Genomic DNA, 27,418 nt, shown 5'->3' with positions numbered 1-27,418 from the left:
TTTTCTGAGGTCTTGGCTGATTTCTTTTGATTGTCCCATGATGTCAAGCAAAGAGGCACTGAGTACACCTCCAATTGAGGTAGGTACACCTCCAATTGACTCAAATGATGTCAATAAGCCTATCAGAAGCTTCTAAAGCCATGACATCATTTTCTGGAATTTTCCAAGCTGTTTAAAGGCACAGTCAACTTAGTGAATGTTAACTTCTGACCCACTGGAATTGTGATACAGTGAATTATAAGTGAAATAATCTGTCTGTAAACAATTGTTGGAAAAATGACTTGTATCATGCACAAAGTAGATGTCCTAACCTACTTGCCAAAACTATAGTTTGTTAACAAGAAATTTGTGGAGTGGTTGAAAAACAAGTTTTATTGACTCCAACCTAAGTGCATGTAAACTTTCGACTTCAACTGTATGTAAATAAAGTATTTCTGTTTATTTATATTTATACATTTCTCGCTGAAGGCTCCGGGCTGTGGACCGTCGCTGGAGTCTCCGGGCTGGGGACCGTCGCTGGATTCTCCGGACTGGGGACCGTCGCTGGAGGCTCCGGACTGGGGACCGTCGCTGGAGGCTCCGGACTGGGGACCGTCGCTGGATTCTCCGGACTGCGGACCGTCGCTGGAGGCTCCGGACTGGGGACCGTCGCTGGAGGCTCCTTTCCCTGGATCGTCACTGCAGGCTTCATGCCATGGATCATCACTGCAGGCTCCGGGCCATGGATCATCACTGGAGGCTTCGGGCCATGGATCATCACTGGAGGCTTCGTGCCATGGATCATCATTGGAGGCTTCGTGCCATGGATCATCACTGGAGGCTTCGTGCCATGGATTATCACTGGAGGCTTCGTGCCATGGATTATCACTGGAGGCTTCGGGCCATGGATCATCACAGGAGGCTTTGTACGTGGAGCCGGAACAGGTCTCACCAGACTGAGGAGACGTACTGGCAGCCTAGTGAGTGGAGCTGCCACAACACATCCTGGCTGGATTCCCACTTTAGCTCGGTGAGTGTGGAGAGCTGGCACAGGACGCACTGGGCTATGAAGGCGCACTGGAGGCATAGTGCGTAGAGCTGGCGCAAGACACACTGGACCGTGGAGGCGCACCGGAGGTCTGGAGCGCAGAACTGGCACAACGCGTCCTGGCTGAATACCTCCTGTAGCACGGAAAGTGCGGGGAGCTGGCACAGGCTGCACTGGGTGGTGCTGGCGAACTGGGGATACCGTGCGTAGAGCTGGCACAGGATATCCTGGACCGAGGAGACGCACTGGAGACCAGGACTGCTGAGCTGGCACAATCCGTCCTGGCTGGATGCCCACTCTAGCACGGCAATTGCGAGGAGCTGGCACAGAGCGCACCGGGCTGTGAGTGCGCACTGGAGACACAGTGCGCATCACCGCATAACACGGTGCCTAACCAGTCACACTCTCCCGACGGTAAGCACGGGGAGTTGGCTCAGGTCTAAAACCTGACTCCGCCAATCTCCCCGTGTTCCCCCCCAAAACATTTTTGGGGGCTGCCTCTCGTGCTTGCTCCGTTGCTCTAATTCCTCGTATCGTCGCCGTTCTGCTTTCGCTGCCTCCATCTGCTACCTTGAACGGCGATACTCTCCTACCCGCGTCCAGGGTCCTTCTCCATTCATGATCTCCTCCCATGTCCACTCATCCTGGCCACGCTGCTGGGTCCGTTTTTGGTGGGATCTTCTGTTACGGCTCTCGTTTGTGGTAGGAAGAGTGGAAGCGTGGAAAATATTCATGAACACTCAAACAAAATAAGTCAAAAAACAAAAGCAAACAGTTCTGTCAGGCAAAAAAACACTAAACAGAAAACAAGATCCCACAAAACCCAAAAGGAAAATGACAATTTATATATAATCCCCAATCAGAGACAACGATAGACAGCTGCCTCTGATTGGGAACCATACTCAGCCAAAAACACAAAGAAATAGAAAACATAGATTTTCCCACCCGAGTCACACACTGACCTAACCAAACATAGAGAATAATAAGGATCTCTAAGGTCAGGGCGATACACTTATTTGAATGAATAGTTACATTTTTTGTTCTTCCTCAAATTCATTTACAGTGGTTAATATGGAACCTGTGTCTAGTTGATGGTCTGAATGTTTTTTAGCACTATGTTCAAGCCCGTTGTTTTGGTCATAAAAAAATTGGAGTGTTTGTAATGTGTTTTAGAATTTTTTCATGAAATGGGACCAGTGAACATAACAATGATATTGGCAGTCCCACTCCATCCGGAAATGTTTTAAAATACTAAATGATACAAAAAAATGTAATGGTGTGACAACAGTATTGATTTTGAAAATGATTTTATTGTTAATCAAAAGCAGTGCACAGCTGAAATGTTATAAACAGTTAATGGCAGTGAATTAAAATGTTTAGTTTGATGCAAAGCCAAAAATGATGGTTTTCCAATATTACTGGTTATACAAAATCCTATCAAACAAAATAACTGAGGAATGGTGCCCACATACGGCTTTACATTGTGACTTTTTCTTTTTTACGTTATACAATTAAATTCTTTATATATGCATAATAGGTGGGTGATGTGCAATGTTTTGGCAACCAAAATCCCAGTCTAAAGAATAATTTTTTACGTTGTTTCCCAAATACGCATAGCTTCTGTAAATGCAGTACCTTTTCTGCTTGATTAAAATCTACTGCAGATAACACTGGACCGTTGATTAAATTGAAGGTCATGATTGTATGAGAAATTTACAGTCAGCAAAGGTTTGTAATATCGAAAATAACAGAAACCGAATCTGAGTCGGCTGATTCGAAACCAAATGAAATCCCTGAGATATAAATGTAATCTAATTAGAATGCATAAAAAACTCTATCCATCATTTCCATATAGATCATAACTTTTGAACGTTTTTCATCCATGAGAGTCTTTGGTAACACTAGTGAAGGGTTAACTTTTATGAAAAAACTACGTCAACAACTGCAAGTTTACACAGGATGTTTAGAGTCGACATGCAGTTTAGGTGATGATACTGTGACATATCAAAGAGGTCACAGCGGTCTAAGGCACTGCATCTCGGTGCAAGAAGCATCACTACAGTCCCTGGTTCGTATCCAGGCTGTATCACATCTGCCCGTGATTGGGAGTCCCATTCGGCGGCGCACAATTGGCCCAGCGTCGTCCGGGTTTGGCCGGGGTAGGCCGTCATTGTAAATAAAAATGTGTTCTTAATTAACTTGCCTAGTTAAATAAAGTCAGCTTGTGGCATATATGGCTAATGAATGTGTGATGAAGTCCTTATGTAGGTGCCCTTCAACTTTAAGTGTCACCAATGCCTGAAAATACATTGATTTGATTGATATTTGGCAATGCAGAAGAAATAATAAGATAAACTGATGCGCTTATTGCGATTTGGCCCTCAACTCCTAGCCCCTAGCCCTTTCTGTAAAAAATCTTATCGGTGTAAGCAATCCCTTACAGAGAAATCACATACATTTCACATGTGATAACATCTGTGACAACATGTAAAAGCAACATCTGATAACATGAAACTACACATGGGAAAACATGATCTCGTGAAATAAATGTGACAACATGGGGATGCAAAATGTCAACATATGATAACATGAAACTACACATTTGAGAGTTTGATTTTCCTATGTGAACGTTTTCACACATGAGAAATAAATTCCACATGTGAGGTGAAAGTATGTTATTCTCCTCATATGTGAAAAGGTGGTGTTAACATGTGAACTCTACATTGAATACATGTGAACATGTGTTTTCATATGTGAACAACTGACCTCAAGTCTCTTTCTTTTTTTTTATGTGAACATTTCAGCTCAACATGTGAAAACAGCTACTTCACATGTGAAAATGTGATTCTGCATGTATTTTTGTGCAAGGGAATCAAATGATATGTGGGTTTTAAAGTAAATGGTACACTATTCAGCTAAAATAGTGTACAAAATATTTAATCAATGACAACATGATTACATTGGGACATGATCACTTAGTAGTGACTTTTCAATATGACCCCACCTGGGATTAGAATGTACAACCTCTGGGTTACGCTGATCTTTCTGCTGCCCATCAAAGTCTATAGCATTCCTCTACACATTCATTACCTATAATACCTGTCTGCACTTAGCAAAAGAGTGCCATCTGCACTTCTATTTTAGTTAATCTGATTATTCTCTCACCATATATTTCATACAGTTATTTCAGAATAAGTATAGTTTTCTGAATAGTTGTCTACTGTTTTTGGTGGATAATATTCTGTTTTAATGTTACTCCTGAATCACTACGATAACTATAATGTTTTTTATAAAAAACTAATATTTACTTGACTTAAACCCAAAGTGTAGGAATACAGGTTCAATCTGTAATTGACACCGACTTGATGGTGTAGCAGGAAGGTCGGGATGGCGTGAACCAAGAGTTTGTGAGTTCAAAACCCAGCTGAGGACATGTTGAATAATAATTACTGTATAAATATACATACACAATGTAATCATGTGTGTCAAATATGTGCGTTGAAAACACTGTATGTTAAAAGCACTGTTTGTGTGTATCCTAACGACTCAATTTTGTTTGCAGGGCATCATCTGTGGAATCTCATTTGAAAAATATTCACGTGAAAGGTTATGTGATCACATGTAAAATCCACATGTAAACTTCAGTGTTCCAAAAAAACATGGTTTCACATGATTTCCCAGGTGGAAATTTCACCTGTGAATCATGTGTTTTTTCCGTAAGGGGTATGTTATTTGCTCGCCCTCACCCTCTCATAGGCTAGATGGAATTGCTTATCCAGCAATCAAATCCTTTCAAATCTACACAAGAGCATCTATTCGTCCATGGTTCTCTGGTCGATGGCAGGCGATTAGCAGGTGGGAAGGGCTTCCTGGGGAATGCTCAGGCCTGGACGCTGATGGCCCAATTGCCTTGCACATTCCCAAGGACTGAGCAGTCCAGGACAGCATAGATCATTGTATTCCCAGACCTCGTAGGGACACAGGACTCTATCCAGGTGATGGAGGCGCCGGTAGAGATCTCACTACAAACACACACACACACACACACACACACACACACACACACACACACACACACACACACACACACACACACACACACACACACACACACACACACACACACACACACACACACACACACACACACACACACACACACACACACACACACACACACACACACATACACACACACACACACACAGATTGGCATACTAAACAGACATTGGATCTGTTTTTGTGAATGTGAGACTAATGTAAGTGTGAACATCATCATGATGTGAGGTCTTGGAGTTGTAAATCCTCTTACCTGTACAACCTTTCCCGGTATGACAAAAAATTAGGCCCTTGCATGGCCATCCTCACGTCATGCAGGCTGAATGGGAACGTGTTGGTGAACTCCACCTTGACATATACCTCCTGGTTCACCTTCGCTGGTCCACTGATCTGTTCAATAGAGATAGTCCATTCACAACAATCTATGGTGATATAAGAAATTATAATAATCTAGAGATTATCAACTCCCCTGCGTTGGGAGCATGGATGTTTTTCGGAATGGCATTTTGATCAAAGGAGAGGAGAGATGCAGCACTCCAGCAGCACAAATAAGGCTTTAATTGGGTACACTACTACATTAGCTCTTGGGGAAAAACTAAATATGTTTCACATATACTTTTATGGAACACTTTCAAAGATAGTTCCCTCAAATTACAAAATGACAGTTTTCCTTACCATGTCAACAGTCTATGGACAACGTAAGAGAGCAATCCATGATTTGGTTTTGTGTACCTGGTCACTGTCACCAAATTACTGCTGACAGGGTAAGGAAATCAAGATGTTATTTTTTTATTTGGGTGAACTATCCCTTTAAAGGACTAAGGAAAAACATCCTAAAAAAGAGGACTAATGAAACTTCTAGACCCACCGCAAAGGCCAGCTCGGGGCCTTTCAGGTTCACTATCTGTATGGCCGTCATGTCCTGGTTGTTCTCCATGCTCTTGGCCGTCACCACAAAGCGGAGGCTGGATTGGCAACCCAGCTGGGGCATGTAGTTCTGGGCCAGCACACCCACCTGTACCCTCGACGCTGTTGGTTTTAGGGAGACAGAGTTTTGACAACGAAACAAATTCAATCAACAACAGGAGCATATGTTTGGCAGAACATAACTTTTATAATTATTACCTGATAATTAATATTTTGATTATTTTTGGATTCACTGTTGCTTACCATTGGGTACCAGGTTGTTGCCTGTAAAGTCTTTTGAGGTAAGTACTAGAGAGTATCCCATCGTTACCTCACAATCTCTTGCAATACAATACATACACACATACCTGCTGAAACAGGACGGTGCCATGAAGCTGTAAAAGGACTGCAAAGCATTTTCTATAAGCAGTTGAGGATTTTATTTCAGAGGAGGGGTCTGAAAGCTTTGCAGGACTATCATACAAAGTTGTGATACATGTAGACAAGCCCAAAAATACCTACAGTACAGTACGTATGTAAAGGGTCACCCTGGTTTCCACTCACTCTCCATGGGGTGCAGAGTGACGTCAAAGGTTTCCTGCTTGAACTGAGCCCTTTGGATGTTGGTGTAGTAGATGGTGGAGCCGACTAGGAAGCCATGGATGGTGCGTGTGTCTTCACTCAGGTTCCTGAAGACCACAGCCATCTGGAAGTTCTGGCCAATCTTCACACGCTCCTGCGGGATCTCCAGCGTCATCTGCACGCCCTGCTCGTCGTCATATTGCATATGCGTCCTGTAGGTTCTCTCTGCATTCTTCATGGTCTCCTCATCTTTACTACTGCCTGTGCATGTGTGGGGAGTTGGAGGGGAATAGAGTTAACATGGGACTGGTGGCCTAGGGTGGTCTAGTGATCTAAACCGCTCTCTTCAGAACACATATATCGCTGCAGCAAGGAGTGGGACTTTTTTAAGGAGTGGGACTGCCCCACTCCTTAAAAAAAAAAACATGGGACTCTTATGAAACTCATTGGCAATTTATTTCACCTATAGGAATATACTGTATATACTGTACAGCCCAGGACCTCCACATCTGGCTTCTTCTGAGGCCAGCTACCCTGACAGCAGATGAAACTGAGGAGTATTTCTATCTGTAATAAAGCTCTTTAGTGGGGAAAACTCATTCTGATTGGCTGGGCCTGGCTCCCCATGGCTGCGCTCTTGCCCAGTCATTTGAAATACATAGATTAAGGCCTAATACATTTATTTAAGTTGACTGATTTCCTTATATGAATTGTAACTCAGTAAAGTCGTGGAAATTGTTGCATTTTGCGTTTATCTTTTTGCAAATTAATTTGAAAAGCAGTAATAGCAAAGTCATTCTTGTTGCATTAGTTTCATGTGACATTTTGCAAACTGCCAATAACAAACTTTAAACGTGCAGTTGCACCCTTGCCAGCCTACTCCATTGTCCAGGTGCCACATACCTTCTGGGTATTTGTACGTCTCTGTAATGTCCATTGGCTCATTGTTTCCACCAATGGACTTCGTCAGGAGTTTCATGCCGACATAAGTTGTGTCTACGCTTAGTAACTCAGTTTTCCCAGTTTGTGTATTTAGCTTGTGTTTGTAAACGTCGCTATTCACCTGAGGTTAAAAGAAAGAGATAAATGTGAATATTATGATTGATTTTAATTAAATAAAATGTATTGCAAGTTATAAAACGTAACTGTGTTATGCTTCATAATGGCATAGAGTGACGATGAAGTCATTATGGCTGAACATTCAACAAAGTGTTACCGGTCAAGCATAAAGAAGACGTATTGTTTTACCTCAGCGAACACAAACGGGCCATCAAATTGATAGCCGAGCATTCCTTCCTTGATGGCTTTGACAGAGCAAGGTCCACAGCGGTAATATCCTGCAAAAACAATATCAACAACCCATGACCCTGTATGTTTGACTTTACAAGGGATAGTTCACGTTTCTAAATGTTTGCTTATTTTCGACTTCCCCAGTGTGCTGTTATTTCATCCAAACTGTTTTGATGTTTTGTTAGCTGGTTATTTAGTATTGTCTAGAATATAATGGCTAGCATTTTTGGAGAATACAGCAATGCAATTGGAAACGGATTGTATTAATTATCAGGGCATTGGGACATTTTCAAGATGCAATCAATGCTTTTCAGAGCCATTTTTATTAATTTTAAGAATTGCATGTACAATTGCTGCCTAATATATTAGCACCCTTATACTTTTTTATAAATAATTCCCAATTTAAGTTTAAATTTAAAAAATATTTGGTGAAATGACATGGACAAAATTATTAGCACCTAAGAGCTAATACCTGGTTGCAGAGGCTTTGGCCAAGATAACTGCCAACAAATGCTTCTTGTAGCCATCAATGAGCTTGCTGCATCTTTTACTGGATTCCTCAATCTGCTGGAAACTGCTCCAATTCCGCAATATTTTAGGGATGCCTTCCACCAACTGCTGTTTTCAGTTTTCGCCATAGCTTTTTGATGGGATTCAGATCTGGACTCAACGCTGGCCACTCCAAAATAGTCCAGCTTTTCTTCTTGAACCATTCCTGGGTGCTTTCTGATGTGTGTTTTGGGTTGTTGTCCTGCTGGTTGACCCACAACCTTTGACGGAGACTCCTTTTTTGGGCACTGATGACTCAAAAATGTCTCTAGCAAACAGAGGTGAAGCTGTAATTCTGATTTGGAATTACCATATTTATCTGCAATCTGTAGGGTTGATAATTTTAGTTCTAATTTTGCATAGTAATGCATCTTAATCCCTTTTTTCCATCAGTCACAATCCCTGCAGCCCACAGACAAGTTTTTCCTTTTCATGACTCATCTTTCACTGAGTCTGAAGCAGAGGGATCTGGCCCACAGATTCAACATCCACCAGCGGACTGTGAGCTGCATCGTGACAACATTGGGCAACTTTCTTAACACATTTCTTTGTTTCAGCCCTATATGGAGGCTCTGTCAGTGAGAAGGAGATCCTGAAGCAGTCCGACATCGTTTCTCTGCTGAAACCAGCGATGGCCACAATGGTGGACAAAGGTATCCTTGTGGATGACTGTGTGCCCTGACCAGCTTTCCTCTGAAAGAGAGCACAGACGCCAGCAGCAGAATTCAGGGAGACGCAATACATCTCGGCTGATGGTCCCTGTGTAGCAGCTGATTTGCAGAGAGAAGGAGCACAAGCTGTTTGACACTGTCATCCCTCTCACCATCACTGGAAGCATCAACCAGCTCTACACCTATTACATAATGCTCATTCGGGAGCTGACATGGCTGCCATTGAATATTTGAGTGTTATGTGAAGGCATCATAATGCAGAAACCTCAATGTCCCAACTCTCTAAACACATGGCTCTGGATATAGTGGCTGCAAGTGGATCTTCCAGCAAGACAATAACCCCAAGCACTAATCAAAATCCACAAACAAATGGTTAATTGAGAACAAAATCAACCTGTGGTTTGAACTGAAGAGGGCAGTCCATAAGCGCAGACAAAAGATATCAAGGATCTGGAGAGATTCTTTATCGCGGAATGGTGGTCTAAGATCACTCCCAACATGTTTGTTCTCCAATCTCATAAAACATTGCAGAAAAAGGCTCAGTGGCGTTATCCTCGCAATGGGAGGGTGCTGGAGTATTGAAAACAGGGATGCCAATCATTTTGACCCCTATCTTTTTTAGATTGTTTTGTATTACTTGTTAAACAAAATCTCTTTTGCTGAGAAATTGTATTAGTATAAAACAATGTAATGTGTTTGCATACAATATAGCTCAGGATTTGTATTTATTTAGCCTAGCGGTTATCAAGGGTGCAAATTATCATGGAACACACTATATCTTAAATGGCTGCGTTTTCATTAATTTGATTATGCAATTTTGACACCCATTCTAAGCATACAAAATGTGTAAACTGAAGTGAAAATTAGGTCTCTCTCTCCCATCATCCTAATTTCTTTCCTACCATCACTGGTTTCCTGGGGGGTGGAATCCACCACCTGCCAGCCACCTAAGTTCTGGTCTGCAGGGAGGTCAAGTCTGGACAAGTAAGCCTCGTTCCAGCAGTGGTAGTTCCTGTGGAGACAATGCACACCTTTCACAAACACTATCTGGCATCCTGCACCCATCAGGAACACTATCTGGCATCCTGCACCCATCAGGAACACTATCTGGCATCCTGCACCACTCAGGTACACAATCTGGCATCCTGCACCACTCAGGTACACAATCTGGCATCCTGCACCACTCATGAACACTATATGGCATCCTTCACCACTCAGGTACATTATCTGGGATATTGCACAACAATTTTCTTCCTGGAGCACGACACAATCATATAAAGATAACAGGGACATTAGTCCATTTCACCCCCCACCATGCTATGACTATTTTTACAGTACGTACATTGAAAGATAGAATTATAGAAACCTACGTTCTGGGATTTCATTTTCATTCAATACAAATGGAGAAGCAGAGATATAACTACCAGATTGAGTCTCTGGTAAGGCGCTCGTTCAGTTCAAGCTGATTTCCCACAGAGTTGAAGACGAGATCCGTGATGATGTTCCCTGTGTTGTCGTGGGCGGAGTTGAAGTTGGTGATCACCCTGGCAGGGATGCCCAGACACCGCAGGACTGGGGCAGGGGAGGGAACACCATTAAAGAGGCTAGGCAACACTTCAAAATAAGCATATATTAATTAACATGCAATTGTTAACATCAATAAATGTTTAACTAACACGTTAAATGTATTCAATCAATTGATTAGAGTAGATTTATGAATATAACTTTCAGAAGTGTTTTTAACTTGCACAGCAGCGGGCCTTGTCTGAGGAAACTGCTACCTATTTTTATCTGTCAATGGGACTAGTCAACTTAATTACACATTTTCTACATCTCATGCATACCTAGAAAGTGGCCTATGCTCCAGACTAGTCAGAAAACCGGGATTTGTGTATTGCGCTATGGCTTAGCATTAGCATCTATGGCAGTGGCTGTCGGTGCCATTTCAGATGATGTAGGATGATTGGCATGGCCTTATTTCTATTACAGCATACTGGATGACTGTCATTCATATTCTGTTCACCAAGCTCAATGTAACAGCGGTAGGTTTAGGATACTACATGATACAAAAATGTTCCCTGTACTCATCATGAGGTTCCTAAAACCTAGCCTGTGAATGAAAGTTTGCAATGTAGGTGCACAGGTCGGGAGAATTTTGAGTAATCAAGGTGACAGACAGTGACACATTATATACCGCCTTGCACACTCAGCATCTAGCTGATCTAGGGTGTAATATGTTTACCACTGTTTTGTTCCGTTTCAGAAATGTTTCTCAACAGAATCAGCGGAATGAATACACCTCTTATCACACGCAAACAGTTCACTCTCATAGCAGCCACATAAAAACAGCATGATCACTTTGCTCGTTGTATATATAATACATTCTCGTAACTATCTACACGCTCTCCTCCTCTCACGTTTTCCCTTCCCTTGTGGACTCCAGTGCACAATACATCAGCTGTCTGTAACCAGGCAAAAAAAACTTTCCAAGCCAAACCTTATCACGACCGCTAACCGCTATACACAGCCTACATACTGTAGTTGTCATGTCATAGTCAACTCGAACTACTAGAACTAACGCATTAGTAAACCCGCTACAATCATGCAGTACAGTGTACAGTCAGAAAGCAGTTTAGCAGTTACACCAGTGGGCTCCGGTGGCAATAAATTGATAAAACCAAAAGAGTTCCAGTGTTGGATAGCCATAGCCAACTAGCTAACATAGCATCCCTCTCTGTTTGAGCCGGGTGTATGAGTAGGCTAAACTAGCTAGCTGCATTTGCTAGCCAAGGGAAGGTGAAAGTAAAGAAACAATACAACCAAATATAGCTCTCTCTCTCTCTCTCTTGCTTCTTCTTAATGTTGGAAGAAATTAATTTGTTCAAAACTGTTCAACTATTGTTTTTCTCTCTCTGAGTCAACTACCCGCCACATTAGCACTGCAGTGCTAGCTAGCTGTAGCTTATGCTTTTAGAACTAGATTCATTCTGTGATCTTTTGATTGGGTGGACTACATGCCTGTTCATGATGCAAGACCTCTGATAGGTTGGAGGACGTCCTACAGATGCTGTCATTATTACTGTTTAGGTCTATGGAAGGGGGTGAAAACCATGAGCCTCCTAGATTTTGCATTGAAGTCAATGTACCCAGAGGAGGACAGAAGCTAGCTGTGCCATGGTGCTACCCTACAGAGTGCTGCTGGGGCTACTGTCGACCTTCATTGCAAAACAGTGTTTTAATCAATTATTTGGTGATGTGAATATATTTAGTGTAGCTTTCCCTAAAAATTATAATGTTTTTAATGTTTAACTACAACGACCTTAAGCACACAGCCAAGACAACTCAGGAGTGGCTTCGGGACAAGTCTCTGTATGTCCTTGAGTGGCCCAGCCATAGCCTGGAATTGAACCCGATCGAACATCTCTGGAGAGACCTGAAAATTGCTGTGCAGCGACGCTCCTTATCTGAGTAAGTACTGAGTAAAGGGTCTGAATACTTATGTAAAAAAAAAATATATATATATCTTTTTTTTTTTTTATAAATTTGCTAAGATTTCAAAAAACCTGCTTTTGCTTTGTCATTATGGGGTATTGTGTGTAGATTGATAAGGGGGGAAAACGATGTCATCCATTTTAGAATAAGGCTGTAACGTAACAAAATGTGGAAAAAGTCAAGGGGTCTGAATACTTTCAGAATGCACTGTATTGGAACTAGTGGATATATGGAAGCTTAAATATCCTGACCTAGTGAGATAAACATGGCTGAGGCTCAATCAAGTTAGTCGTCTTGACTACTTTCTTATGTCATTCTCACTGGCAAAAGTTTAAAAAGTGTTGATAGGGGACAGAATATGGTCGGACTAGGGCTGTTACAGTGACCATATTACTGCCACACCGGTGGTCATGAGTCAAGATGGCAGTCAAATTCCATGTGACCGTTTAGTCACGGTAATTAGGCTTCTCCAAGCTCTGATGCTGATGATCATTAGTAGCCTACCAAACTTGCTAACTCCCTGGTATTCAGCACTCTATTGTCCCTCTAATCAATGCAAATGTAATCGAAAATCTACTCAAACATGGGCTCATGAGCCCATGAGCTCATGTTGCGCAACATTTCTATAGGCTATGCAATTGCATGAGAAAACAGAGGAGGATCCCATCAGCTTTCTATAGGCTAGGCCTACTATATTTTCCTAATATTAAGCACATTGCTTCTATTTACAACAGGAGTATAGCCTACCTGGCTGGCATGAAAATGAACCACGGGAAAAGTCTCCTCATTTCACTATATAAGTGCATAGATGACCTGCATTTTTTCCCACTTTTCCACTTCCTGATGCTTCCCTTAGGTGAGGTGTTATTCTGTAACAAGTACGTTCCTTGCACCGCATCATTGTGAGGTATTGTTTGTTTTTTTGTCCACATTCTATTCAGAGTTCTGGTTATGTCCATATTAGTCCTCCCGTGTATATTCGTTTTTGGCCAATTCCCTGCCTGTACTTTTGCCTATCAGATTTCCTATCATCAACATCTTGCCTGATCTCCCGGACTACGTCAGTAGCCTTTTCCCCTGCCTGTACTGTTACCTTTTTGGATTCCCTGTGTATGACCTTCTACCTGTCCATCTGCAATATTAAAGCTGATCTACCCACTAAAAAAGTCAACCTTTTCTTAGTTGAAAACTGCAGTTTATAACTGGATGGGCCTGTTTTCTATTGACCATCAATCCCTCAGTGCAAATCACAGGTAATTTGGAAGACACATGACCTATGTTGTGGGGTGGACATTGAAAATGAAAAGGGAATTTGATCAGGCACTCACAGGTGTTGAACGTCCCGGCGTAGACCCAGCACTGGGCGAAGCTGACGGGCCCTTTGTTGACGTACTGGAGCAGGATCTGGTCACTGCCGATCCAGAAGGTTGGTGCAGTGCCAAGGGAGTAGTCATCGCTCCAGTTGCCCACCAAGACCCCGCGGTCATCCTGGGAGTTCATCTGGTTCCACAAAGAATGGAAAAATATATAGAAACACCCCTCAAAGAGATTAGTGCACCAGGCATAAGGATAGGTTAGTTTGAAATGAAATGTTCAGAGTAAGTTGATTAAAGCATGCAAAAGGAAATTTAGTGTTTAATTAAGGCCAGGTACCAGGGTCATTGTTTCCCTTCATTCATATCACAGTTAACTTTTACCAGTTGAATGTAGACACAAATATACACTTTTTTTCAAACTTTTTCTTGAAATATTATATAAAAAGAATCAAATGAGGCAATATCTCACTCAATATGTATTGTATATGTATAGGATCTACTACAAATCACATTCTGTGAACGCAGACTGAAGTAGAGGTTAAATGCTTGGTATGTCTTGTGGTTGTGAAAAGCACTTGGCTCTTCTTAGTTCTGGATTTTGTGTAGTGTGCTTAAGTTATCTGCAAATATCACTCACCATTGCAGAGCCTATCCTGCAGACTTTGACAGCATCGCCTCTGTTTACTAGAGGCATGTGTGAGTCATCCAAGATTTGGAAACAGGCATCAAGAATCCCTTCCGCAAACTACAAGAGAGAATTACAGCCTCCAGCCTCAAAAAAGGAACAATAATGACACAACTGTACATGTGTGTGTAAAGTATAGAGGATATTAAGGTATTTGATCTGTGAGTGTGTGTGCATGGGGCATGTGTGTGTAGTATTTTACTGTACCTGACCATAATACCATTGCCTTCCTCCACCTGATTCCTCCTCGTATATGAAGCCATTTTCATTCATCACATACTCCTGCCTCTCTTCCTCATTGGGCATGTACACTTCATCATCTAAAGAAATCAGAAATAAATTGCAGCCTCATTACCAGAATCTGGTCATCTGTTACTTTAGATGTGACTTGTAAGAATTGTAAGGATGAGAATTGGATGTTCTTCATTGATTACTAATGCCTGACCTGTGTCTATAAATTCATTTGTGTCACGTGAACTAATTGAGACGGTGGTCGCATGTCCAGGAAGGAGGTCACGTCCTATTGAGCGCCGTCTGGTGTCCAAGTCTTTGCGTTCACACCGCTGATGTTCCACTATCTGAACCCTCCTAACGGCACATTACATTGGTGGCAGCTGTGTTTTTGAGCGTTTTTAACGTCTGTGGAACCTGCTTTCTGTTATCGCTGGACTTAAGTGACATGACCGCGCTAGGCTGCATGCATGCTAGCCAGGCCTGCTCCAGCCCTGTGGAGCTTTAACAAAAAGAAAAGGAAAAAAAGTAACTCCATGTTTTTCTTTTGGGAATCAAAACATGCTTTTCATGCAGGCTACAGTATCTCATCACTGTCAGATTTTTTTGGTATCATGAGTCAACGAATTAAACATTGAATTGTTTCCCAAATGTTTTGTTCCTAAACAAGTTTAGTGTACTTTGTCAATTTATGAAACAACAACATTTCTTAGTGGGAGGGGGACAAATGTTAGGATGAGAATTGATGTTCATCATTTAATACTCGTGTCCAAGTCTTAGCTTTCGTATGGCTGATGTTCCACTCAACGAATCCTCCAAATGGCATGTTAAAGCATGTTAAAAATGACACATGCATTGGGGCAGCGAATTCCCTGGGATGTTACTGAGCGGTTCCATAGCTGTCTGACACCTATTTAGTCAGTGTTCATTTTAATGATGTCCCTTACAGAAAAACCAACATGAATTACACTTGATAACATGTGTTTCTCATGTGGTTGCATGTGATCTTAGGTGAAGTTAATGTGATAACTTGTGGCCAAATGTAAAAGCAACATGTGATGACATGAAACTTCACTTGTGAAAACATGATACCATGTGAAATAAATGTGACAACATGGGGATGCAAAATTTCAACATACAAAAATGCTAATTTTATTTTCAAGTGAAAGTTTTTTACATATGAAAATGCAATTCCACATGTGAGAGTTAGAATCTTCAATTCACGTGACGTGAAAAAATGTAATTTTTCTCATATGTGAAAACGTGATGATAACGTGAACTCTAGGTGGTGCAGTGTTTTCATTTGCAGTTTCACATATGGTGTCTCTTTTTTTTTACATGTGAAATTTTCAGCTAAACATGTGAAAACAGCTATTTCACAAGTGAAAAGGCAATTCCACACGTTTAAAAAAAAAATTGGGGAACGAAAGGATATGGGGCTTTCAAAGTAAGTGGTACGATGTTCAGCTAAAATAGTGTAAAAAGTCTTTAATGAGTGATAATATGATTCCATGTGACATGATCACTTAGTACTGACTTTTCAATATGACCCCACCTGGGATTTCAACTCACAACCAATGGATTTGGGGTACGCTGATCAATCTGCTGCGCTGCAAAGTCTGTACTATATCGTTCCTCTACACTTTCAATACCTATAATACATCTCTGCACATGAGTTCCATCTGAATATTCTCTGATCATTGATGATGTGAGTTGGTTTTCTGTATAGTTGTTTTATGTTGGTGGGGCATATTATTATTGTAAATATAAAGTTTTCCTTTAGTGCTTTTTCTTAATTTGACAAAGCTGAGATTGAATTTACTCAAGTCCAAATAGTTGGAATACAGGTTAAATCAGTCACTGACACAGATGTGGTGGCGTAGCAGGAATATTGGAATACCTTCAACTAAGAGGTTGCGAGTTCATATCCCAGGTGAGGACATGTTGAATAATAATTACTGTATAAACATACACAATGTAATCATGTGAAAGTGTCAATTATTTACATTGTATGTTAAAAACACAGTTTGTGTATTTATCCTAACGTCACATTTTTGTTTGGAGAGGCATCACCTGTGAAATCTCATGTAAAATATTAACGTGAAAATTTGAATCCACATGTGAAACTTCATGTGAAATATTATCACGTTTACTGTTTCAAAAACACAATTTCACATTGAATGTCACAAGTTAATTCATGTGATTTTCCACATGTGAAATCATTCGTTTTTCCCCATAAGGGGTGTATAATGCATATGTTTTATCTTATCTTAAGCAGTCCTCAGAAGACAAACAAAAATCCACAAAGATTCCACTCACTGGACGCCCAGGCGTTGAACAGGAGGTAGAAGTCTGTTCCAGAGTCCTTCTGTGTCCTTGAAACTCCATTGGAACCGATGACCGCCACAGTTGTGTAGTACTTTCCGATGATGGCGTTCGCAGAAGGGGTGATGCCCACCACGCACTCATCCCCTTGTTGCTGTAGCATGCGGCCGGTCCAATTCCCAGTTTGTGAGCCGTCAAAGGAGATGATGATCTTTGTGCCATTCAACACGTCGGCATCAAGACCTGAGGGAGAAGGTGACATGACAGGGGAAACGTCAACACATGTAGACACTCATGTTTCCACTGTACTCTTAGTATTTAATATGACATTATGTGGTAACAATCGATACTTTCTGGTACATTCTTCAAAGAATTAACCTCAGTTGCTAACAAATGGTACCAAGTAGCTATTGTTTTAATGAGCCTTGAAGAAACAAAGCAAGTAAATCATAAGTTATTACTGTGTAATTACTGTGTTACCATGACATTTATTTGATAAATACCTGGTAATTTTCTGTACTTGTAAAATAAAGTGCTACCAAAAAAACTGTTGAGTTAACAACACATCAACCAACACAAGTCGAGGTCTGCTCAATATCACAACATTACAGAAGATACTGTTGGTGGTAGTCTGTGCAGAGCGACTGCAATAAAGGTGACCTGGAATGCAACAAACCATCAGTAGTGGAAAAAGTACTCAATTGTCATACTTGGGTAAAAGTAAAATGTAAATGCTATTCATCAAATTCCTTACATTACACAAACCAGACGGCAGGACTTTCTTGTTTTTTAATTTACGGACAACCAGGGGCACACCTCCAACTCTCACACATCATTTACAAATGCAGTATTTGTGTTTAGTGAGTCCATCAGATCAGAGGCAGTAGGGATGACAACACATTGCATTGATAGGTGTGTGAAATTGACCATATTTCTGTCACGCCTGAGCATTTGAAATGTAACGAGTCATTTTGGCTGTCAGGGAAAATGTATTGAGTAAAAAGTACCTATTTTCTTTAGGAATGTAGTGGAGTAAAGGTAAAAAGTTGTCAAAAATATAAATAGTAAAGTACAGCTACTCAAAAAAAAGTACTTAAGTAGTACTTCGAAGTATTTTCTACTTTACACCACTGCAAACCATTAACTGCAGATGGATTACTAGGGTACTACTAGTACGCTGCTGTAGCTGCACATATGTCAATTCACATACTGTATGTTCATTCATAACACTCTCATAGTTTCAACAAGGATGATGCATGTCCATTTGCACCATTATTTTAGATGTGCCTCACAATTATCACTCAACCACTCTCTCAAATCCAATAAATGTAGGCTAAAGGATATTTAGTGTAATATTGTGCTTTTTTATGCCCTATTCTCAAAACCTTTTGAACACAGTAAACTAAGAATTTCACAGCAGATGTAAGAGGACAACACCACATTCGGGGAGATAAAAATATATTGAGCATGAAAGCCTTTTCAAGGCATAAGTAAGTCGTTTGAAGATTTAAAAAAATGGTGTCATACTTATTAAGCAGTCATTTTGCTGTCGTTACAGCTTTGTTTGTACTTAATTGACATATTGCAGTTTTGTAGCTGACACTAAAGGACCTAGGGCATGATACAATCCGTATCGCGGAAGTTCCGTGTTATAGAGCAATTTAAATTTAAAGGCAATGTTCCTGTGTTTGTGGAGACTGCATTCACAGTAAACGCTGCCATCTCAATTGGAAATTACCTTTAAATTTCAATCGCTCTATACATCGGAACTTCCGCAATACGGATTGGATCGAGCACATAGATATATTTTCAGCAATTCCCCTGTAAGCATTCAGTATAATGTGTGAGAGAGACCCTGGACACGTCCCTATTCTACACCCTTCTTCCGAAGTGTGCACTTGCACACTCTGTCATGGATTCAACAATAGTGGAAACTCCCTAAATCCATGATTGGAAGTGTGCAAGTGCACACTTGGGGAGAAGTTTGGACAATCGGGAGACACCCCAAGGTTACTATCAACAGATGTTACAGATGTTTAGATGGGAATATGTCAATAATCAGTTTTTCTTTCAACTTGGCACTTTTATTAATTAGAGTTTCTGATTGGCTACAGAGGCTAATCACAGATGACAGAGAGGAGACTAGGAGAGAAACAATTTTAGTATTGAGATGCAACTTCACCTCTAACACACCTCCCATTAAAACTATTATCAAATGGTGAATACTGTTTTTCATACATCACCCTCAGTGAAGTCAAGCAATGCATGTAATGACATTTTTAACCAGCAGAAAGGAATGTACACTACATTGGTGGAAATGTGTAAAAACGTCTTACCAATGTAAAACTCAACCTGGAATTTGTCACTGGGATTTACGGGCTGGTTGAACTGGAGGGTCATCTGAAACTCTTGGGCTCTGCGGATGATGAGAATGTTGTTTTTGCCTTCGTACAAGTGACAGTGGTGGTCGCTCTTGTTCTCATTTTGCATCATGTCCACTCTCACACATTCCAGGGTGGCTGCAAATAAGGAGATCACAAGCTAAATAATGATGTTTAGACAACCAGGTAACAAACTTAACATCTTTTGGATTAAACTTTTTGGGTAAAAAGGGTGCTTTTCAGGATGTCAGGTCTGAGTGTGAAGTCAAAATGGGAACAAGGATTTCTGCTGACCACCTCGGCCGAACATAACTCAAACCTGTGGGCCTATACAGCAAATTCTCCAGTGATTAAAAAATAAGAAATGAACACAGAGTGTTCAATCAAAACTGAAACAGTTGAGTCTGTGGACCTATAGACACCAGAACAGTGTTAAATAAATACACTGCTTAGTGTAAAGCCTTATTCAAACATTTCCCAAAGTGCCTTGCTTTTCAAGTAAATTGTAGATGTACTACACATGACTGTATTTGTTAGTGACAGAGATATGATTGTTGCATTCATCGATTTGTTTCCTAAATGTAGAAAAAAAGGTTCCAAAGAGTTTCTTTGTGGAGGGATAGGGTTCTACCAACTACTTTCAACATCCTAAGAACAGTTTTTTTGCCGGGAAGGGTTCTTTGATGGTACTTTAGAAGGCAAGAAGGATTCTACATATAGCAGTAAATAATATTAACCAGCATGCTCGATTGCAGTAATATTTTCAGAATTGTTTGTTTTCCTATGTGTTTTTGCATACATATTGATTGGTGGATACATATTATATTATACATATTAATAAAAAAATGGAACTATTGCTTATTCTAACTATACATCACTTTGCTAGCCAGCATAATGTGACTTGCAGAAAGGGTTGCAAAAATCTGGTAACTTTCCCAAAACTCCCAGAAAATCCAAAATCCTTCAAAAACAAATTTTGAAACCCTACTTGCAGGCCTGGTGTGGCCTGAGGTATGGACTGGGATACAATAATGCACTTATAACTAAAGGTACAAAGGATGGCCTTACAGTGTACCACTACAGTGACAAGTGTTTGTACCCCTTTAGGAACAAATCTAAATCTGAAACCCATGGTTTACAGTAGTGATGGGGAAACAAAGCTTATTGAAGCATTGAGGCTTTCCAGGAAATTGTGTCGAAAATGCGATCATTACTAGATGCTTTCATCAACACAGTGTAGGCTAGTGGCGCCGTAGCACGTGCTCACTGTAGCCATGTCAGGTAGTTGTTCACAAAACAAAGCTTCAGACGTCATTGATGACATTTTTCTGCTAAAATGATGCAGGCATCGGCAACCTGCTCCTAAGTTAACTGTATCAAACGTAACATCATTCGTTCACAGGCCATATCAGACATGAAAATCACATTATGCAAACGTACAAGGTTTTGTGAAATTCCTATTAGAATATAGACAGATAGCCAACTCCTCAAATCATTATCACCCGCAACCAGTCCTAAAAATGACTGGGAAAATTAACAAGATATGTTCACCAGATTAGCTAAACTAACTAAATTGGAACAACCCTTTCAGTAACGGGTACAAGAAATCCAAGTAATATTGGATTAGTTCAGAAAATGTTTGTCATTCCTATTTGAGTAGCATAAGATTCATTAATTAATCAATCATGTACAAATATAGATACTGAAACAAACAATTGAAAAAGTCTACCTGAAATAGAGCATGCTGGGAAATATAATAATGACGTGCATGGTTATGATTTTCAGGCCCCTGTATTAGGATAAAACTAGGTGCTCAAAATAAAGCCTTTTGAAATACATAATGGTATTGTATTGCTTTATATATACATATATATATATATATACAGTATATATATATATATACATATTTTAAATGGTAAAATATTCGCTTAGGATCTCACTTGGTGGATGAATGCAGCAACCATCTCACTCACCATCTATCTGGCTGCGGAGTGGCGCAGTGGTAGAAAGCAATGCATCTCAGTGCTAGAGGCATCACTACAGACCCTGGTTTGATTCCAGGCTGTATCACAACCGGCCATGATTGGGAGTCCCATAGGGCGGTGCACAATTGGCCCAGCGTCGTCCAGGTTAGGGTTGGGTGGAGTTAGGTTGTTATTGTAAATAAGAATTTGTTCTTAACTGACTTTCCTATTTAAATAAAAGTTAAATAAAATAAATAAAAAATGCTGTCATGGGTGGTAACTCTACAGTTTACTCGGAAGGCAAGGCACTCTGGGAAATATTTGAATAAGACTATACACTAAGCAGTTTCTTAATTTAACACTTTTCCGGTGTCAGTATGGGTCCACAGACTCAATGGTTTCAGTGTTGATTTAACACTCTTAATGTTAATTTATATTTTTTTAACACTGAAGAATTTGCTTTGTTATGTGTGTTGATCTCATTTATCATAGACAGTCAAGGACTGGGGTAAGACATTTTTTTTATTTTTTTGCTATTTTAATCTGATTACACATGATTAATCACTTACTGATTACAGAGAATGAACTAGTTCTCTCGCTTTTTTTCTCTCACGCACACGCACACGCACACACACACACACACAAACACAAACTCACAACACTTATTCTATTTATCTTGTACCATCACTGGAGGGGCCACGGGGAATTGCCACAGCCTCCCCAAAGTGCTCAAACTTGGGAAGTTGGTGGTCATCTTGCTCAGCGTTGGAGCTACAGATGGGACTTTTCAGGCGCCCAGGGAAGTTGGTCCCGGTACAGTGTGCAGAGGAAGACATGTTGAAAGCAGGGGTCAACAGTTTTTGCTGTTCTGTAGATCAAAAAAAGATAAAACGTGGTCAAGGAGATATGTACTGTATTTACAAGCAGCAAATGCTTGTATCTATAATTGCACAACATATTGCAACCGGGGCCGCACCCAGGACCTGGAAAATGTTTTCGAAATGAATCAATCGAAACTCAGTCGGGTTCTCAACTTCCAAACAAATCGAATTTTATGGTGAATAACAGTGAAGTGCTTACTCACAGGAACTTTACTGTATAGAGTTAGGATATCAGAATTCACAAGGTGCAATTTCAAAACTTGGTAGTGCATCAATTAACCCATGTCAGTTCAAATGTTTTAGATTGGTATATTAGTCTACTGCTAGGTACATTTGTAGTAATCCTGGCCAAATTACCGACCGGGCTGTGCCCAGAGTACCTGACCTCTAGGGGGGCCCCCGTTGATTTTGTTAGTCACTCTCATATTTAGATATCATATTAACATGGCATAAGTCATGGGAAAAAATGAATCTGTGAAATATACACAAGAGTACGTCAAAATGCATTGAAATATTTCAGGATGGACAATAATCTGGAACCACTGGTACAGGCACATCACTATTCATGAGCTAACATGATACATCTGATTTGATGTTATCAACAGCTCGGTTTCCATCCAATTGGCGACAGATTTTCATAGGAATATTCTAAAATCTGCATAAGAACCATATGCGCAATTTCCCACACAATTTCCCACTTTCCATCAAATTGACTTGTTGCAGATAAAATACTTAGCATGCTGATGTAGTGTACATAAAAATGACTTAAGGGGTTGAATTCCCATGTATCACATTTTCAACTCAACTGTTGGTTTTGTCATGAAAAATGACCACTCTGGTCTTGTCACGTGTGTTCTAGTCAACAGCTTGTAGATACAGTGCGGGTAAAGCCTACATGATGAGATTATTATGGACACAACAGCAAGATCATCATTTATTTCATCTGTAGCCTAATAAACTGCAAGCTTTCACAAGTTGTAGTGGGAGGACATCACAATATAAGGTACTAGGAGGTACCTAGCCCCCTGGGGTAACCCCCCCCCCCCCCCCTCCCCCTGTAATTCACATTAAGACCACAAGATGTCACCAAATGATTTACTCATCACTGTCCCTGGCTGCTACTGCTCTTGCTCAACAAATCCTTTTTTTGGTGATATTTCAACAAAACGATTTTGTGGTAAATTGATCAAATTGTTTTTGATTTTGAAAAATCAATCAATATTTGCATATTGAGGTGTTTCCACCGCCGTTTCTCACATAATTCATATTGCAGACACCAACAGATCCCACCTTGTCTAGCGTATTATGTTTTGTCGTTAAAGAATGACACATAAACTACACACATCCAAAGATTGCACCTTACGTTAATGTATTCATTTATAAAGGGTTTAAAAGTAGTTACATTAACGGTTCCTTATTCGTTTTTACATATTTTATACATTTGTAATAAACAGTTATAACGCAAAGGTTGACCTTTTGTAATTATTATTTTGGTGCTTGGTAAATAGTGAGCTTGCGAGCGTATTGCAACGAACCAGCGTAATATTTCATTAAACCTCACAGCTGATCTCAATTGCAACCATCATTGGACACCGATTTATCAGTCACTAAAGCGGATGTCGAGGTTATCTTTAAGTCCTAATTGGTGGCAACATTTTTCAGGACTATTTAGTCCTCTGGTGAGTATTATCATCAGAACAAATTAATCCTACTTATTGAACAGACTAAGGGCAATTTATCTATTTGACAATCGTTCCATACAACTCAAATAATGTTTTTCCTCATTTACCATGGTACATTTACTGTGGTAATATACCCCACATGTCATTTCCAAGTTATCTAATCCATTAATTAAAGTTTATCTTTAAAAAGTATAGTCATTTCTTATTAAGACGTGGGAAATATGCCTGCACTTTAAACATTTGAAATGTGTAACTAAATCAAGTAATAGTGATGAGTTATATAATCTATAATTTTTATCAAATGAAAATGTAGGCTAATAAAGTTATTTCAAATGGAACACGTGTATTATTTTGCCATTTAAAATGAAACGTTTGAATAAAGTATAGTTCTATTACTCCTATATACCTATTTTACATTCATCAGCCTTACGGTTTTCGATGCTCCTGATAGGTTGATATTTCATTGGAGGCGGGAATAGAGAGCATAGACAAGGAAAGTTGCAGCTGTCTGGTATCAACGTAAAATCAGCTTAATCCCTGGTTTATTCGTGTGGGTTTTTCGTTGCAATCAAGTTTATTTTAGCATGCAGGTGCAGGTAGTCTCCTGTTAGTATCGGTTTAAGAAGACCAGCATGTGAAGTTCTGTGTCTTCGTTCCAATCCAGCCTTAATGACTGCAGTGATTATAATGTTATTATTGCCAGCCAGAACAGTATTCAGTATTCAGGAAATAAATAAATGTGCCTTAACTGTTTGCTATATTTATTAAACATTGTTAGATCGTTAAAAAAGGCTTAACAGTTTATAAGCTCCTTATAAATCCTTTATATATCCTTTGTAACATAAAAGTTTATGTAAAGTGTTACTCTTCTGAAAGAAGATAGACTGTTAAGGAAAACATGATGGAGAGCTTGAACACAGCATGTCAATATCGTGGATGGCAAATATTGATACTTCTCTCCTTCAAGAATATGCAATCAAGTTGTTCAAGTGATCCAGCTACATGACAAAAATACATATCCAGCCATACATCTTTGGTCGCAAATTAGATTTACAAGCAAATTTCAGTCACAAAATAGGGCCAGTTTCCTAGACAGCGTTTAAGCATAGTCCTTGACTCAAAAGCATGCCTAGTGGGGAATTTCCTTTGACATATATTTTTTGTCCAGAACTAGGATCCATCTGTGTCCAGGAAACCAACCCACAAAGTATTGAGAAGAGAATTCCTACTCACCTTCAAAAGCTCAGGTAGAGATGCAGTTGGAGGAAGAGTCACGCCAACAGATGTCAAGTGAATGTCGCCCATGTGTTTATATAGACCATCGAGTTCCGCTTCCAAAACCTGCCCCTGTCAGTGCCCACTCTCATCCTGTGTCATTTAGGGGAAGTCCAAGAAAAACGTTGCTGACAGGAGATTTTTGAGATGAGGTTGTTCTGACCTTAATGAAAACTGTTTTGAATTCATAATTCTGTCTTTCATAAGATTTTTTTCACTTCAAATATTTATGTTTTATCAAGAGTATGGAGGTCACAAAGGATATGAATTGAACTGAATAAACTTTATTAGGTTACACTTGATTTGGATAGTCCCATCTACAGATACTAAATTACCAAATGGAACTGATTTACAACAGCTGGCTCCAGTTATGGCTTGGTTTAGGGTTAGAGATGGCAGGGTTAAGGTTAGGGTTAGTGGAAAGTTAGTTGAAATATTGACAATTAGTTGAACACTTACAGTACTAAACATCTACAAACCATCTATTTGGGACTATTTAAATCATTACCAATTATTAAGCTCTATGATTAACCAATGAATCAACGTACATGCACAAACAGATATTGAAACAAAGCAATAGAGCATGCTGGGAAATGTCATAATGAAGGGTGTGATATTGGTTCAAAGTGATCTGTATGAGTTATTTTTTTAAATGATAACATATTTGCTTACGATCTACCTTGGTGAAGTTTATAGGACCATAAATTGATAAATGCAACAACCATGTCTCTGTACTAAACAGGCATAGATGGTAACTCTACAATTTACTCGAAAGGCACTCTGGGAAATATTTGAACAAGGCTTTACACTAAGCGGTATATTAATTAAACACTGTTCTGTTGTCTATATGGGTCGACAGATTCAACACTTTCAGTGTTGATTTAACACATTAAATCCATGATGAGAGAATAGTCAGATCAACTGATAACTAAAATAGAAGTGCAGATGGCACTTTTGCTAAATGCAGATATGTATTATAGGTAATGAGAACAGAGGACCTCTGTGAATGGTACAGACTTTGTGGCACAGCAGAAAGATCATCATACCCCTAATGCAGAGGCTGTGTGTTCAAACCGCTGTTGGGGTCATATAGAAATGTCATTACTAACTGATCAAATGTAATCATATTGTCATTGATTAAAGATTTTTACACTATTTTAGCTGAACAGTTGCTAAATTTATTTGTTACCCTATTTTAGCCGAGCAGTTGCTAAATCCATTTTTGGACAGATGAATTAATTATATCTACCCATTGATTCTTGAAGAATATTACTTATAAATGGCTCATGAGCTTAGTTCAACTGTCATACCCCATCAGAACCAAAGATGAGAATGGGTAGCCAGGCAAGGCTACATATGAACATTGCACAAACATGGCCAGCTTGAGTGTAGATGTATCAACAACAAAAATCAATGGGTGTGTTTGTGTTACAAAGACAAAACATGTTCTAAAATACATGTAAATACATTAGGCTATCATAATGATTAGCTTAAAGACATGCCTACACCTTATCTAGCAAATGAAAATTAGTTGTGTGTAGACTAGAACCACAGATATTGTAGAACAAGGAGCATAAACATATTATGTACAACTTCAGCTGTCCCAGAACTGGAATGGCATTCTATTGTATCTATATGATCTATTCTAAGGATTTGTCTGTCTAACCACACACTGACATGTACAGCTCTCTGGGTGAGGTTCTGTCTGTCTAACCACACACTGACATGTACAGCTCTCTGGGTGAGGTTCTGTCTGTCTAACCACACACTGACATGTACAACTCTCTGGGTGAGGTTATGTCTGTCTAACCACACACTGACATGTACAGCTCTCTGGGTGAGGTTCTGTCTGTCTAACCACACACTGACATGTACAGCTCTCTGGGTGAGGTTATGTCTGTCTAACCACACACTGACATGTACAGCTCTCTGGGTGAGGTTCTGTCTGTCTAACCACACACTGACATGTACAGCTCTCTGGGTGAAATTATGTCTATCTAATCACGCAGTTCCCCTTTAACACCACATTTTCACATATGAGGAAAATAAATGTTTTCACCTCAAATGTGAATTGCAGATTCACAAGTGGAAATTGCAGTTAG

At 40.0% G+C, this 27,418-nt stretch overlaps 1 protein-coding gene across 1 annotated transcript; it reads right to left on the bottom strand.

Moving 5' to 3' along the window:
• Positions 1-2,325: 2,325 nt before the first annotated feature.
• On the bottom strand, positions 2,326-25,337 carry LOC139583563 (coagulation factor XIII A chain-like). Its single transcript, XM_071414783.1, has 15 exons — positions 25,275-25,337; positions 22,161-22,346; positions 19,470-19,652; positions 17,128-17,376; positions 14,785-14,897; positions 14,530-14,637; positions 13,905-14,076; positions 10,509-10,656; positions 9,987-10,096; positions 7,823-7,911; positions 7,478-7,637; positions 6,557-6,835; positions 5,955-6,115; positions 5,340-5,476; positions 2,326-5,049 (listed from the first exon to the last, which is right to left on the bottom strand). The coding sequence occupies exons 2-15, from the start codon at positions 22,312-22,314 to the stop codon at positions 4,908-4,910; spliced, it is 2,205 nt and encodes a 734-aa protein (XP_071270884.1). The 5' UTR covers positions 22,315-22,346; positions 25,275-25,337; the 3' UTR covers positions 2,326-4,907.
• Positions 25,338-27,418: the final 2,081 nt, after the last annotated feature.

Source organism: Salvelinus alpinus, chromosome 8 (genome assembly GCF_045679555.1).
Source record: "Salvelinus alpinus chromosome 8, SLU_Salpinus.1, whole genome shotgun sequence".
Lineage (NCBI taxonomy): Eukaryota > Metazoa > Chordata > Actinopteri > Salmoniformes > Salmonidae > Salvelinus > Salvelinus alpinus.
The sequence above is the reverse complement of the archived record's forward strand: the minus strand, read 5'-3'. Positions and strand labels throughout refer to the sequence as shown.

What these genes read in the sequence shown, in the direction of transcription:
- LOC139583563 (XM_071414783.1), bottom strand. Translation starts at nt 22,314, where the DNA reads ATGTCTTCCTCTGCACACTGTACCGGGACCAACTTCCCTGGGCGCCTG. An exon ending in CTTACCAGAGACTCAATCTG is followed by an intron (nt 10,097 to 10,508) that starts GTAGTTATATCT and finishes TTGTCTCCACAG; the next exon opens with GAACTACCACTGCTGGAACG. An exon ending in GACGTACAAATACCCAGAAG is followed by an intron (nt 6,836 to 7,477) that starts GTATGTGGCACC and finishes ACACATGCACAG; the next exon opens with GCAGTAGTAAAGATGAGGAG.